A 16,838-nucleotide genomic window follows, 5' to 3' on the forward strand; every position below is an offset into this window, starting at 1 on the left:
TACTTCCATCTATTGATTAAAATTCTAAAAACTATATTTATCAACTGGCTAAAAGTACATACTGTTGAAAGGATCAGAAAGGGCGTTTATTCTGCTGTCTGCAAGTCGGGTAAGAATTGTAATAATCTAAATATCCTCAAATCACTGGGACAGATTTTACACTAAAATTACAAAATTCTGTCATGAGATCACTTTATGCTTTTTTCAAAAATATACACTCTAATATGATTTTTGAGAAGAAATTGCAACAGTCTGAAGAAGGAACAAAGAACGAGCGATTTTCCTGCTCAGAATCTTTAAAAAGAAAATGGTCTGCGTTATTCGAACAAATATGGTGAGTGAATTTTTTGACAGTATTTGCGAAAAAGCTGATGCATTAAGTTCAATGTTTCATCATATTACAGATTTGTGCTAAATTTAATACTTAAAATGTTTTGACCTGACTTATAAGAAACTTCAGATATTATTTCTCCTCTTTTTTTGCAGAGGTTGTTTTTTGGTGATGGGAAAGAATATTGGAAAACAAAGAAAATCTGCGAGATGCCATTTTCTGATGCTGAAGATTATTTAGATCAGGGGACTGGTTTCTGCTGATCGCTGTGCCAGCAGAACATCTTCTATAGTTCCTGGTCTGAGAATTCAGACCATCTTTCACCGAAAAGCTCAAATTCAATCTGTAATGGAAGGCGAGCAAGCTATTTTTAAATGCAAAATGGTTGCCAGTCCAGCACCAAAGGTTGCATGGTTTCATAACAACAGACCTATTTGTAAAGATTCAAGAAGGATTATTAAAATAGAAAGCATAATGCACATTCACAATTCAAGTTTGGAAATCAATAATGTAGAAGAGAAAGATTCAGGGAGTTACAAAATATTTGCGATAAACTCTGAGGGCTCAGCAGAGGCAACTGCATCTTTACTTGTTGCACTTAAAGAAGAGCAAAATGCAAACTATCTAAGCTTTGTGAAAAGATCAGAAATGGTTCACAAAAGTATCGACTTTTTAGTTAAAAACGGGATTGCAAGACTTAGAGTTGATCTCAGACATGTTGGATCACCCTTGATAAGAAATATCATGTTCAAGGAGCTTTGCGAAAACATTCAATCTAAAAGCAAACTGATGCGTACAATGTATTTTGAAAGAACACCAACAAGACATTATCCGTTTAATGATGGTTCTGCAGAAATACAGTCACCTAGGTTACACGGGAGGATTCTCGATAAGGATAGCTTAATTGATGAAGACATTAAATTAAACTACAGCTTTTACGTGACGCTAAAGGAAAAAAACAATTTTCTCTTGCATTCTCTGAAGCTTCGTTTGACCTGAGCACTGCATCAGTTGAAGACAATCTAAAGTACAATTGTGCTTATTTAACAGAGAGCGCAGCAAAAGTGTGGGAGACCTTGATCTCATGGATTTTGAATGTAGTAAGTGTTATTTTGTGCAAGAACAGGAACTGTCTCCTGGCGAATATTTCCAGAGAGAGTCTCCTGATTTTCAATGTCAAATGGAACAAATATTAGGACTTCCTTCACAGGAAGTAGAAGCACAAAGAGACTTGAAAGCAAAAGATTACTGAAGATCTTCCAGAACAAAAGTCATAAAGTCATTAAAAGAGCATTTCTGAAAGGTAATTTCGTTCAAGAAGCAGACCAGGCACAGGAAAATAAATATGGTTGGAAGAACAGGAAACTGAGAATATTAATTTTCAGAAGGACGATAATGAAAGAAAAGAACCAGTGAGTGAACTTTGGGAAGAACCACAGGCACACTCTGATCAGTGGCATGGAGGCTTTATTACTACACAGAGGGATTTACCTCACAAAGGGGTTTGGAGAGTTATTTGAGCCTTCCACCCCAGCTATCAAAGAAACAACAGTAATTGAAGATGCCGCACAGTCTGAAGATAGTGTTGAATGTGAAGATAGTGTTGAATGTGCAGAGGTTTTATTGAAGGTAAAAGAATCCCCTGTGTTTGCCAGAACACAGATGAAGCAACCTCCAGTGGAATTAAAAGAATATCCAAGTAAATTTGAGGATAAAGAAGACCCTGAAGTGCTTTCTGATCATAGGTCCTACAGTTTGCTGAATGTGCAGAACGCAATAGCAAAGAAAAACTGAAAATGACCTATCAATGGCTGACCATTCCAAAGCAACACAAATACATGGATCCAGATTTGGAGAACAAGGTGACATGATGGGAGAATCTACACAAAAACTGACACCTTTGCTTTTAACAAAGAAAACAGAAGCCTCTGCCCTTTTCAGAACATCATTTGATGATAACATTACAGAAATTAGCAAAATGTCATGTACAGGTGAAGTCAAAAGAGATCCTAATGCACCTTCTGACAAATGGGCTGGGAATGTCTTAGTAAAACAGGGGTCTGGATTTGACAATATAATCATTAATCAAACAAAATCAGCATCCAGGAAAATGAGATCAATGTCTCTAAAGTCAACCAAAAAGCCGCACAATTGAAGATGAAGTTACAGATTATACCCAGATGTCAATATCCTATACTTTACCAGAGAAAAAAGAAACATCAATTTTTGTCAGTTATTTGATGAAAGAATTACCAAAAGAAGTGAAACATGTTCCATATAAATCTGAGGTAGACAATGAGACACCACTGGAACAATGGCCTGAGAGATTCATTGATGTACCTAGCGACTTACCAACTGAACAACCTGAAGATGGTCATAAAATATCTGACCAATCTGCATCAGTAGTCAATCAGGCAGAGGTGATTAGTATGTTGAAAATCAGGCAAAAGACCCCACAAGATGATGCACAGTTCACAGATTCCAATCATGCTGTGAGACATTCACCCCTGACAGCAAAAACAAGAGAAACATCAACCTTTACCGGAACAGTGATAAAACAAACTCCAGTGGATATAAAAGAACCTCCGCATGAATTTGATACTCAAGAAGACCATGAATCAACATCTGAAAAAAGGCTTGAAAGTTTTATTAATGTAGATAAAGACTTTCTAGCTTCAAAATCTGAAGAAAGCCGTGGAATCCAAACGCTTGATCAATCTAGGTCAGCAGTAAATTATACGACGGTGATTAATTTACCTAAACTCAGTGAAAAAGCACAGCATATAGACAAGGTTGAAGACTTCATTTCAATAATGAGACCTTGCAGATCAGAAAGGAAAGAAACTTCAGCATTTGTCAGTTCATCAATGAGTGAAACAGCAACAGAAATAAGACAGCCTCCAGTTAAATCTGAAGTTAAGGATAGCCACCAGAAAACTCCAGATCAATTTGTTGGAGGTTTTGTTAGTATGATGAGGGATTTTGTAACTGAAAAGTCTGAAGATGCCGGTGGAGCAACCAGTAGGTCTGTATCACTATTCAAACAAATAGACACTACTAGCATATCTAAAATCAACCAAAAAGAGTCACAACCTGAAGATATGGTTACAAGTGCCGCCCAGATAATGCACAAAGAGCCAGCATGCAAACTTGAATCAACCTTTTTCAGTTCATTGATGAAAGAAACAGCAATGGATGCAGAAGAACTTGCATGTGAATTTGAACATATGGAAGACCATGAAACAGCTGATGACCAACAGCCTAGGTTTCCAACTGAGAAACCTGAAGAGGATCATAAAATGTATGACCAATCTGACTTAACAGAAAAACAGACTGAGATGATTAGTGTAGTAAAATCAAACAAAAAGAACCACAATATGAAGCACGGGTTGTGAATTCTACCTGGATGGTGAAGCTTGCTCCTTTATCAGATGACATGGAATCTTCAGCTTATATAAGTTCACTGAGAAAGCCAACTTCAGTAGACAAAATAGAATCCCTTGGCAAAGCGGAAATTAAGGAAGACCATGAGACAGCTCTTGAAAGTTTTGCCAGTATACACAGAGACTTCCTGACAGGGGACTTGGAAGGTTGCCATGGAACATCTGACCAATCAGCAGATGGAGAGACAGCATTGCTCAGCACATTTGAAATTAGTCAGAAAGAATCACAACAAGAATCGAAAGTTAAATGTTCCCCCCGAACAGTGAGACCTTCTCCTTTAACAGAGGAAAGGAAAACTTCAAATTTCTTCAGTTCGTTAATGGGAGGGACGCCAACAGAAGAACATGAGCATCAATATAAATCTTTAGCCATCGAAGTATCTCCAAACAAGAGACTCCTACAATTAAACATTGCCCACCTGCATTTTTCCATCATGTTGCATCTCCTAAAATTAAGCAAGGGGACTTATGTGTGCTTGAGTGCCAATTTCATGGGCACCCACAACCTATTGTAACTTGGTACAAAGATGAACACCCAATTCCACGAAATAGGGGACTATAATATTTACTCGATAGAAAAACAAATCTACATTGAGTATTGGGTGCACTTGCAAAGAACATGCAGGGGTATATACATGTTGTAATATGCAACCAATATGGAACTGCAAGGACATCTGCATCCTTACAATACAAGGTAAGATTCTTCACACTTTATTTGTGAAATTATTTTCTTAAAATATGTTACAAAAAGATATTTATGAATTATGACTTCAATTAAGTAAAAAATATGTTTTTTTTTCCAGAACCGGAACTGTTCGAAGAATCTTTGAAACAGTTTGACATGCATGTGACTGAAGCAGCAGAGTGCTATACTGAAGATGATTTGACCAGCTGGTTGAAAAATGAGATTGAGTCTTATTTGTCTACCATTTACTAAAACAAAGTCCACCTTGCAATTACCAGAGTTGCAGTACCGCGACCTTGTACTATAAATTTATCTTTGCTTCGTCTCCTGTTGAAATTAAAATAACTGCTCCAACTCCAAACGCCAGAGAAAGATGAGGAAAGGAAGAGTTACCTCAAGAAGATGAATTGATTTCAAGCATTCATCTCAGAACGTCCTCTCAGACTGCCAAACATAAATTTACTTTCTCTTTTGATGTAATTCTGAACCCCCACAGGTTGTAAAAGAGTTAGATAAGATTTGTTGTGCAGAAGGAGAATCAGTGATGTTTGAATGGCCTAATTTCTGGAGAGCCAACACCTTTGTTACATGGATTCAAAATGACAGAGTTGTAACTTGTGATAATAGCAAGCACCGATTTGAGAGAGAATGGGGGAATACATAGGTTATACATTAATGGTGTTTCAGCATCTGATGTGGGGAGCTATGAGTGCGTGGCTAAAAATACAGCTGGAGAATGACAGAGCATATCTATTCTTACAATAGAACCTGCAGTGCATAGTGTTCATTGGTAATCTGAAGGATTTGAACTATCTGATGAGGAAACAGAATCATCTTTTAGCCGTTTTCTGCATAATTTAAGTAAAATGGGACAAGAAGAAGATATGAGCAACAAGAACAATTATCAGGTACAGGAAGGGCATGTGAATACTTCTCCTTTATTTAGTCAAAAAGGACAACCATTAGATGTCATTTCTGAACTGGAACTCTTTGACTTCCACTGCTGATGAATTTTTCAGGTAAAGTTTCATCTTTAAAGGACGACAGCAATGAGCAGTAACAGCCTCAAAACTTCCTTTTCTGATGACTTTTCACCTTTGTGGGAGGAAAGTAATAAAATAATAGCAGATTCAACACATCCTTTGCTGATGAATGGTTTAAGTAAATGTCCATCTTTAATGGAGGTTAGTTGAAAGCGCAGGTCAAAAAATGCCAGATGTAGCAGTGGAAGAAACATATTCTATTAGTGAATATCTACTCTCTCTTTGATAAAAATGAGAAGGGATCTGAAGCTTGGAAGATGGAAGAATAAACAGAACCAAAAAGAACAAATGTGTCTCTGCAAATAAAATGTATGAGGATAGCGTATTTCCAGAAAGTGTAGTTCAGCAAGTTGCGGAAAGTCATAGAGCAGAAACAGAAGGAAATGCATCAGAGATGGAGTTAAGTGGTAACTCAATATCTCCTCAACCCATTTGTGAAATAACTGTGGGTCTGGCAGAAACAGTTTCTCAGAAAGATGAGGGAGATGAAAATGTTCCATCGCACAGTATCTCCTTACTGCAAGACAGGAAGAAGCACAATTCATGAAGAGCAAATAATGAGGCATTTGGGTATGATGAGTCTGGAATAACTTCGATTGAGGTTGAGGAAGTAACATTTGCTGCTGTTTATGACTACTATAATCAAAATGAAGAGTGGGTACGCTCTCTGTCCCCTGAATCCGAAATGTCGATTGAAATTAGCAGTACAATTAGTGATGATGCAGCAGAGAATGAAAGATTTTATACACCACCTCTGGCTTCTGAAAATTTCAAATCTGCTGTGTCTGCAGAGTCATTCCATACCCCACCTCAATCTCCTGGCTATGTGACTCCTTTAGAAAGATTGCCTCCACTTAATGCTGTGGGTACGTCTCCTTCTGGCTCTTTGCTAGAGAGGTTTTATACACCGCCAGAATATTTCAGAACCCCAATAGATGAGGGTATTGAAACAACACCACTTGAGCATGTAAGTCCAGCCACTGAGGAGCAAAGATCAGAGTCATTTTCAACTCCTGCACAGGAAACTGAAGCAAAAGGAAATGAAATGCCACCTGCATTTATCAAACCTCTTGTCAGAAAAAAGATCCATGAAGGAGGAACACTTACATTTATCATTGAGGTAATTGGTTGCCCAGTCCCAGATGTTCAGTGGTATAGAAGAAAGTCATTATTAGAACCAAACCACAGAACTAGACTTGAAAGAGAAGGAGATTTGTGTCTATTAGTAATTCATAGCATCCAGAGAGGGATGAAGGAGAATACATTTGCAATGCTGTAAACATCATAGGGGAAGCCAAAAGTATTACTCAGGTGGATGTTTTACCACAAGATGGAAGGTCAATTGCATTGCCACCCCCAGTGACTCATCAACATGTTATCGAGTTTGATGTTCAGCAAGGCCAAACATCAAGATCTCCTTCACCTCAGGAAATTCTTCTGGAAGTTGAACTTGATGAACATGAAGTGAAGGAATTTGAAAAACAGGTAAAGATTGTTACAATTCCTGAATTCACTCCTGACAATAAAAACATGATTATCTCCCTGGATGTCCTTCCTATGATGATTGCTGAAGAACATAATATTGACTTTATAACAAAAGAAAATGAAGATATGAAAATCGATTTTGAAGTCACTGAAATGCCCCCACGTTTTATTAGCCATATTTTTGACCTTGAAATTCCAGAAAACACTGATGCCATCTTTGAATGTTCAGTGACTGGTATTCCTACCCCTGAAATAATGTGGTTCAAAGATGATTCACTCATAACTTTGGATGGCAAGAAGTACATTCGAACAGACAATTCTAATCGCAGTCTCAAAATAACTAATGTTTGCCCTTCTGACAATGGCATATATGTTGCAAAGCAGTGAATAGTGTTGGAGAAACAACATGCAGAGGTTATCTAGTGGTGACAAATTCAAATATGGCACTTACAAAATCAGGTGGTAGAGCAATGGTTGCTGTACAATTGGATAGTGCTCAAAAATGTCCTCAGGAATTAGATGTCGATGTTGGTAGTTCTTTAGTGCATAGCAACCAGCGTTCAGAAATTGAGGTTGAGTTTGAATTAGAGCAAGGTACAGATGATTCTCAGAAATTGGTGAAACTCGTTGCAGTAACCGAGATCAAAAATAAAGAAAAGGGAGAGAAATGTGTAAATATTAGTTTTGATGTATTTGGTGAGCCTGCGAAGGAGGAAACTATTCAGTTTAAAGCAGAGGCTTCCGAAAACTGTTCATTTGAATTTCAAATGATGGAAACTCCACCAAAATTTGAAATATCCCTCCTTGACTGTACCACAACTGTAGGGAGCACAGCATCTTTCCAATGCCTTGTGACTGGTCGTCCAAAACCTAGTGTAATGTGGTATATGAATGACAGAATGCTTGAAGGTGCCCATTACATTATTGAGGAAAAGGACTCTGGAAACCATTATTTGAACATTGTAAATGTTAAAGAAAGCGATGTTGGAGTATATAAGTCCAAAGCTGTTAACAAAGCTGGGAATGCAGTCTCAGAAGCTTTTTTAAAAGTACTCCATTTGTAAAATAGTACTTTCCTTCTGAATGTCTATGAATAATAAATAATTTGTTTGTTTTTTTTTGATTTATAGTGTATTTATGAATTTGCTATATTCAAACATGAACATTGAATTGGTCTTACTGCTAAGAACGATTATATCTTATTTGATGTTGCTAAAAAGATAGTTCATTTTTAGATTTGATTTTAATAGTTGTATCTTGCAGTGGTTTATCAACTGTGGATCTTTAATTTGTGATGTTCAAATATTAGCTGAAGAGTAAATATTGCAAAATACTGATGGTTTTGGACTAGAAGTGTAAAAAAGCCTGGTTGAGGTCAAGAGTAGGGTATTGAAAAATATTGATAACTTGGGCTATTCTACATCAAACAGGTGAATCATTAATGGCTGATTGGCATCTATAAGGATTTGATTTTCCACACCCACATGGCAAATGTTGTGGCAGCAGAGGTGGCTTGTCATTGACCAGCGACGGGAGCTTCCAGTCCCGCTGTTTTCGATGGGGTTTCCTGCTGTTCGCACCCTCCACTGCTGGGGAACCCACAGTGGGGGAGGAGAAGTCACCATCAGCGGGACTGGAGGACCTCACCAGCAGAACGGCCAGAAAATCCACTGAAGACCTCTCCTATTGAATTAGCACTACAGCTTTGAAGTAAACCTAACCAAAATCCTTGGGCAGGATTCTTTGTTGCCCGACGCCAAAATCGTAATCGGCGATTGGGTGGAGAATCGATTCTGACGCTGGAATCGGTGCCGTCTCTGGTTTGATGCTGGTTTGCGATTCTACACCCCCTCCAAACCGGTGTCATCATGAAGCGCGCCATGCGCAATCGCACTGCCATTGGTGCCTCATCGGCCAGCCCACTGAAGATGCTCCGCCCCCAATGGGCCGAGTTTCGAAGACGCGGGACACGTGTGACCTGAGCTGACATGCAGGCTACTCACTGTGTCCAGTGGCGCCGCACTTGGCCGGGATCCATGCCGCTGACCAGGGGGGCATCTGTCATGGCTGGGGGGACTGGTGGGGGGTCATCCTCCGGTCTTTCTCAACGCGATCGTGTGTGTTTGACGTGCCACCGGTGCTAGCCCCTCATCGGTACCGAATCAGTGAAGGGTTCGCGCCAATTTCTTTCACGTAAACCTCCCGCGGATTCTCCGTTCGATTCAGCACTTAGCCGTAGGAACGGAGAATCCGTCCCCTTAAATTACATGTACTTATTTTTTACAATTCTTTTGTGGTATGTTATTGTTTGGAAATGACGTTCCATGATTAACTGGGCAATGCACTTTCAAAGGCACTGTCCAAGCTACTTTAAAATGCTATAGTGCTGCAGAAGAATTCTGTCATTCTGAACTTGTTTTCTTTGGCCCAGTACCTTGCTTCTGCATGAAGCTGTGTCTGACAACTCAATTGAATTCCACAATTCTCTCATACAGAGAGCGAGGTACTAATTTCATCAGAGATTTGCATTCAAACATGTCCTTCAGTAATAGGTACAGCTTTTAATGTGCTTTCTGGCGATAGTTACTTTAAAATGCATGCCTGTTTTTCATTGAAAGATTAGTTAAGGTATTGAAATCTTCTTAATTGAGCCTTTATCCTATTTGATATACAATAGCTAAATATTTTTCTTAACATTTAGTATATTTGAAGATGTGAACTAACATACACAGATGGTTTATTGTTAATTCTTTGAAGACTATAGCAGAAAGCATTTCTTAGAGCATGTTTGGCTGTCAAATTTAACTGAGGAGAAAGGTGTCAACGAATGTTTTTAAGATTTCATATTGTAATAGGCAGAAATAAATCTCGAGTTGACAATAGTGCCGGGCATATCATAGAATCCCTACAGTGCAGAAGGAGGACATTCAGCCCATCAAACCTGCACCGACCCTTCGAATGAGCACTCTAGCCATGTCCACCCCACTCTATTCCCATAACTCGTAACCTAACCTGCAGATCCTGGTCACTAAGAGAAATTTAGCATAGCCAATCCTGTTTGATACGGGGTGGCACGGTGGCATAGTGGTTAGCACTTCTGCCTCACAGGGCCAGGAATCCAAGTTCGATTCCGACCTTGGGTAACTGTCTGTGTGGAGTTTGCACATTCTCCCCATGTCTATGTGGGTTTCCCTGGGTGCTCCGGTTTCCTCCGACAATCCAAAGATGTTTAGGTTAGGTGGATTGGTCATGCTAAATTGTCCCTTAGGTCAGGTTGCAGGAATATGGGGAAGAATTGGGCCGAGGTAGGATAGACTTTCGAAGGGCCTGTCCAGACTCAAAGGACCGAATTACCTTTTTCTGCACTGTAGAGATTCTATAATTCTATGAAATAGCATTTGACTGAATAACACTCGAGCCCTCAAGCTAAGATTAAGTTATGAAGCCTGAGTTGTTTCGTCTGGATCCTGCTCTGTTCCCAGTTTGCCCCATTGTAGGTTTGGACCTAAGTGCGGTTTAGAGAGTATTTTCATTTAGAGGCTAGAAATTTGTGTTAATACTGGAGGAAAATCACTAAACATGCTGATTTGACATTTCTCTGTCCAGCATTTAATAGAATCATTTAATCCCATTTGTTTTAGCTGGTCTAATGGCACACTTAAAATGCCCAGAGCAATGTCAGAGCAACATGTGAAAGATTTATCTGCTAATATCACCAACAGCAATGGTCCTAATTGGTACCTGATAACTTTCAGTTATGTGGAATTTTCATCTCATGAAACTGTTTGATACTATGGAGCTCAAGCCAAGAGTTTGTGATAGATAGAACTGAAAGTTATACCAATTGTCATATGAAGAACTAGGACGGATGTGCTCATGATTATGAGCCACAGTTCTTAAAGGAATTTATGCTCCAGGACAGAATTACTACAGGAGTCATGACAGGATAGTTTCGTCCGGCTATAATTTAGAGGGATTCTTGGAACTTTGGTAAGTATGATTTCATTTATGATATACTTCTGCTTTATTCATTTTTGTTATTTCCTTTTAGATCTCTCTTGTATGCACTTCTTTACAGCTAGGGTAGAGAAGAACCTACCTTGTCCCAGATGTTTTTGGCTGGAGAGTGCATAGATAGAGTCCATGTGACTCTTCATCTAGATTTCTTATCACGCCAATCAAAATATACTTGGCTGTCCTACCTTGCCTTCAGTTATCTCTATGACTGAGATCATAAACGTGTTTAGGGAATCCTATGTTAAACTACGCCATGGCATAGTTCATTGGAACACCAGTGTACTATATCACCACATAGGCTAGATGTTCAAAATTTGGTTTATGCAGTGTTTTCTTATAATTCTGTTATTGCTAACTTTAATGGCTGTGTTTGGAGGCCAGAAGAGTTTGTGAGATTGTTCAGAGTCGCAAGTGGAGAATTAAGAATTCATTTTGTGAAGTTGCAGAACTTACGATATGTGTTACCACAGTTGCTTTTTGGAGGAATGTGTCACAATGGATTTTAATGTGTCCTGAGAATTATTATCTAGTCTTTCAGTTGAATCTTTTGAGCAGTTTCCATAATGGTGAAAATAGAGCAGGAAACATTTATAGGCCTCAAGACTACAACCATGTCAAAATACAGATTATGTCAGAGTTATTGCAAGGCTACAATGGAATTGGTCTTCAATTAGTTTGCAAATAATCATATTGTATCTGTACGTTGGTCACATCTTTGATTATGATTTTAATATTTACTTTGTAACTTGTTAATTTACATTAAAAGTTAAGCTTTTCTATTGTAATGAATGTTTAATATTTGTCTAAAACAAGTAAATTGTTTGGTAGTGAAGGAGAATCTTTCGTGGTTTGATTTGCGCAAACATCAAAATTTTACAAAAATTGGATCTTTCATGACATAAGCATAAATTAACATGTTTATCAGTTATGTTTGTGCAAGTGCAACAATTTAGTTGTGTGAAAGCAATTGTTTTCTATAATTTATCTGCCCCTATTTACATGATTTAAGATGCGATGAATGAAAAAATTTAGACTTCCATCTTGGTGAGAAGCTCTTTAACATAGACATCATTCATTCCTTGTACAGGTTTCTGTTGATATATATCATAATTATATTGTGTCTATATGATCGATAAATGGATGTTTGTACCTTTGGTTTTGTTATCGTAATAACATGATTGATATGTAAGGTATATTTCCTTTCACTTAACTCTCCTCTCCTGAAGATAATTGCTCATGCTATAATGCAGTTCCACAGGTGATTGTGGATCCCTGGTACCTTGCCCAATTAGGTGTTTTACAATGGTCATTGAAAGTTGGTCAATTATTTGAGCGTTGAACCAACATGGTGAATGTTATTCTGCACTTAATGAAAAAAATGAAATGAAATGAAATCGCTTATTGTCACAAGTAGGCTTCAAATGAAGTTACTGTGAAAAGCCCCTAGTCGCCACATTCCGATGCCTGTTCGGGGAGGCTGGTAAGGGAATTGAACCGTGCTGCTGGCCTGCCTTGGTCTGCTTTAAAAGCCAGCTCTTTAGCCCTGTGCTAAACCAGCCCCGGCTAAAGCACACACACACATGCACACACACACACACACACACACACACAGGGATGAATTTCCTGGCCCCAGGGTGGTGGCAACAGGTGTAGGGGTGCAGCTGGTTAATAAGCAAGGAGGCATGTTGAGATGGCTCCCCTTTGGTACATTTTTCCAGTGGTGGGCTGCAAGGCAGATTGGATACTTGCTCCATGGAGGCAGGCAGCCAATTTTCATATTTAATTTTTACTTACTGGTCAAAGATGCCTCCATTTTCAGTACCTCAACATCTATGGCCCGCCTCAGCAGCACCGTCCTCTCCCATTGGCAATGCCTAAGCTTCAGAGCTGCCAGCCTCCTAAATTGGCCAGCAACATCAGGAGCCAGAGTCCATAAGTGGATGGTGGGCTCTCATGCGGCCAATTAGGAGGTTGCATCTGGTAAAATCATTGAGCAAGTCCCTCTGTCGACCAGTGTGGACTCAGGATCTGCTTTTCACCCTAAAGTCAAGATCCCAAAGTCCACAGTAAATGTTAAGCTGTACATTCAGTATGGATTGCTGGATAGCGATCAGGAACAGAAATGTTTGTTGATTTTGTGGTACCATAGCCTGGAAATGCTGAAGCCAATTTTAGCACTTCATTGCTACCGCGATCAGATTTTGTGTGGTACGGGAATAGACAAATGTTGCACTTGTCTTCTGAACCACTGGATCTGGTTCTGGCTCAGCCAATTGTTTTTACCAAGAAAACAATATGTATTTGACAACATTGTGTTACCAGATGATTGACAACAATGTGTTACCAGATGATTAGAAATGAAAACTGTGTATTTTTCATTCTGAAATTTAGCATGAAATTATCATATGGATAGTATTATTATTAAGGTAAAAGTAGGAATGCATTTTTCTTTTACCTTGCTTGTGGTATGACTTACTGCTCAAATCTGATTTTTATTTGATTGAAATAGATGTATTTCTGTGATGGAATAAAATTTATATTAGAAATTATTCAAGCCTTTAGAAAATTTCTGGCATGCAAAACAATTTTGTGTAATGATAAATAATACCAACACGACTACCCTAGAATGAAATTCTGTAAAGCTCCTGTGGTGAAATGTCGCAGAGCTCATTTCTACTCATTTTTATTCAGAAATGGAGAATATAGATTTGACATAAAATATTTTTATCTGTAATTACTCTGGTTCTTCAGATGATATATATTTAGTGTCTCCAAACTCAATAAATGTTAAATTAAAAATAGTTTGATTTTAACTTGAGTTATGAAGGTCAGGTTTTTTAAAATTTTGTTCATATGATGATCAAAGTAGTTTGAGGCAAAATTTACCTCCTGCTTTGGATGAATTCTATTCACAGTGAATGGATTCTATTGTACGTATAGATTGAAGATAAATATTTCAGATAAACTATTGTAGAATTGTATTCTTTTGAAGCAACTTGGGTTTAGCATGCAAATTTAGAAGATTCATTTTTGTGATTATTTTCAGTTTCCAGTATTAGGAAACACCACTCCCAATCAACACTTTTTCTAAATTTAAGCATCTTATTTCTCATACAGAATTTTCTAGCTCTGTTACCATCGCTGATGAAGATGAGAGGGAAGATTTCTACAGTAGTGACCTTCATGTGTCAGACAAAACATTTGAACTCAAACCTGAAACAGCAGCCCTTTCCAGCATTTCAGACATAAAAATTGATGCTAAGCCTTTAAGAACAGTGCCAGTATTCATTAAACGCATATCTAGTATACAGGTAGTTGTGGAAGATGTAGCTAAATTCACAGTCACAATTACTGGATTCCCCAAACCCTCTATTCAGTGGTTTTATAACAATAAAAAATTGGCTCCTTCATCAAATTACAAGTTCATTTATGATAGGGATGAATATAGTCTAATTATACCTTATGCAAAATTTACAGATGAGGGAGAATATACCTGCTCAGCTACTAATGTACTTGGAGTGACTTCATGTAGTGCATACCTTCAGATCAAATCAAAGGAAGCTTTGGGAGGGTTTACAACATCAGCTTCAAAACCTCCTGTTGCAAAAATACCAGACAAAAAAATAAGTAAAGAGGCACTATTAAAGGAAGTTGTGCCAATGGTACCATCAGAGACCATACATACACCTAGAGGTCAGCCACCGCATTTTTCAAAGAACTGAAATCTTTGCAGTGCCCAGAAGGGCTGTCTGCAAAATTTGAGTATGTCGTGATAGGTGAGCCAATGCCAGAGGTACTTTGGTATAAGGGAAACAATCAGATTCATCAGAGTGTGCAATGCAACCTTAGTTCTAACCCCGATGGCTCTGGTTCATTAACTGTTCATAATGTACAAAAAGAGGATAGTGGTTTATATTCCTGCAAAGCATTTAATTCATTTGGCGAAACAACTTGCACAGCAGAGCTAATTGTGTTCAGAAGTACTTTTGCTACTGTTCAACACAGGAAACAGGATGTAGTTCAAAAGCACCATACCAAGTCATATACAAAGTCTGTAGGTGATCATGCCACAGAGTCACGTTTATTCACAGTAAAGTTACCTGGTGATGCTCAGGCTGAATTGCAAGACAGAGATCAATTGGTGTACACAATAGCTTCTGAAGATAAACACTCTGTTCGCAGTGAACAGACAGGCATGTTGCATGAGATGACAGTCTCTGCTGCAGAAGCAGCAATTGCAGGAAAGAGGCAGATAATAATGCATTCACAAACTACACAGAGAGTCTAGGCTATATCGAGCAACATTTTGAACCAATTAAAAGCCCACCAGTATTTGAATTATCAAGCACTGAAGCTCAGTTAGATTCTACTCTTTGTTTGCCCACAGTTGAGGAGAAAACTGTAATTCCAAAAGAAGGCACTTTTAATATTAGAGATGCATCTACTGTAGATGCTAAAGCAAAGACAAAAGAAATAAGCATCTTATCTGAGGAAAAGCATCTAATTCCCAGCTCCAGGACTGTTGCAGAGAAGAAATATCCAAAACAGGGCCAGCATACCCTTTGCACAGTTACAAGGTTGAGGGACATCAAGAACCACACAAAGAAGCTTTGTTTGGTTTTGAAATTCCTGAGTTAAAAATGTGCAATTCAAAAGAAAGAAAAATGGAAGTTCTTACAGCTGTAGCAACGGAACAGAAACAATTAAGGCATGAAGTGGCAAAAGACATTCAAACATTAGATGAAGCGAGACAAGCAAAATTATTAAAAGAATTGAAAAAGCCATTCCTGATGTCTGTTACTGAAAGCCAGAAATCATTACCAAAGGAATCTCTGTTCAAAGTACCTAAAGCTGACATGCAACAAGCTTCATTTACAAAGGATAAACTTGTGAAAACTGCTGTATCTGCAGAAGAAAAACAACAGCTCACAAGCGAACATACAAAAATAATAATTGGGTTAGACGGTGCAACCTCATTAACATCAAAAAAGAAGGAAAGGCACCTTTTCAATTACAGATTGTTCAGGGACAGGACACTTTGCCCAAAGAAATAGCATTTACTTTTGAAGTACCAACAGGCGAGAAAGCTGACCTGAGAAGAAGCCCAACATTGCTGCATTCATTATTGTCAGAAGAACAGCACCTTTTACCTTACGAATACACAACTCCGTTATCAGATGTAAAAGATGCAGTCACAATTAAACCTACAAAAGAACACATGCCTATTTTATGTCCTCATTTTATGGAGACTACATGCATTCTTCGCAAAGAAGGGATGCTACCTGATGAGAAACCAGCTGCTCATGTTGCAGCACACAAACTTGAGAAAGCATACAGCTATACTGCTGTTGTGGAAGAGAAATCAAAATTGTCAGCTGAACAAACTAAAACACTTGAAATGGAAATTAGAAGTTTACAGGCTGAAGTTAAATGTGAGCTTCCGCCAGAAGAGTATCTCCCATCTGTAGCTGTACCAATGCACATATCAAAGAGAAATGTTTTACCGTTGAAGAAAAAGAACAACGTGCAGTAATAAATAAGTTGGAAGACACAGTCAAACAGTTCAGTACTATAACAGAGAACAAGATAGTGGAAGATGGTTCTCTTGCCATTTCCGAAGCCTTAAGTGCAGCAACCTGTGAAGATACATATGAATCAAAGCTCCCTTCAGTTTCTGTACAGGTTAAAGAAAAGGCAATGCCTATAGAAAGCATTAGGATACTAGAGGCTGCAGAAAAGGATTTTGCAGAGAGAATCCAGGAGGGACAGTCAGTAAGATTTCCATTGTTGCATCAAGAAAAACAGCTCATTGTAGAGGAACATTCTTCAGGAAT

At 38.4% G+C, this 16,838-nt stretch overlaps 3 protein-coding genes across 3 annotated transcripts in view; all 3 read left to right on the forward strand.

Annotated features, from left to right (window-relative positions):
* The window catches only part of LOC119961858 (titin-like), a 408,409-nt gene that overhangs the window by 84,839 nt on the left and 306,732 nt on the right, over positions 1-16,838 (forward strand).
* Positions 1,332-10,060, forward strand: LOC119961856 (muscle M-line assembly protein unc-89-like). Its single transcript, XM_038789289.1, is given in 4 exon segments — positions 1,332-4,468; positions 4,578-6,749; positions 6,752-7,357; positions 7,360-10,060. Coding segments are annotated over 3 exon segments (1,860 nt in total). The 5' UTR covers positions 1,332-4,468; positions 4,578-6,187; the 3' UTR covers positions 8,052-10,060.
* On the forward strand, positions 14,475-15,421 carry LOC119961857 (obscurin-like). The gene has a single exon (XM_038789291.1). It carries the CDS (start codon positions 14,789-14,791, stop codon positions 15,290-15,292), a length of 504 nt encoding a protein of 167 aa, XP_038645219.1. The 5' UTR covers positions 14,475-14,788; the 3' UTR covers positions 15,293-15,421.

Source organism: Scyliorhinus canicula, chromosome 2 (assembly GCF_902713615.1).
Source record: "Scyliorhinus canicula chromosome 2, sScyCan1.1, whole genome shotgun sequence".
In the NCBI taxonomy this organism is placed as follows: Eukaryota; Metazoa; Chordata; class Chondrichthyes; order Carcharhiniformes; family Scyliorhinidae; genus Scyliorhinus; species Scyliorhinus canicula.

What these genes read in the sequence shown, in the direction of transcription:
- LOC119961857 (XM_038789291.1), top strand. Translation starts at nt 14,789, where the DNA reads ATGCCAGAGGTACTTTGGTATAAGGGAAACAATCAGATTCATCAGAGT.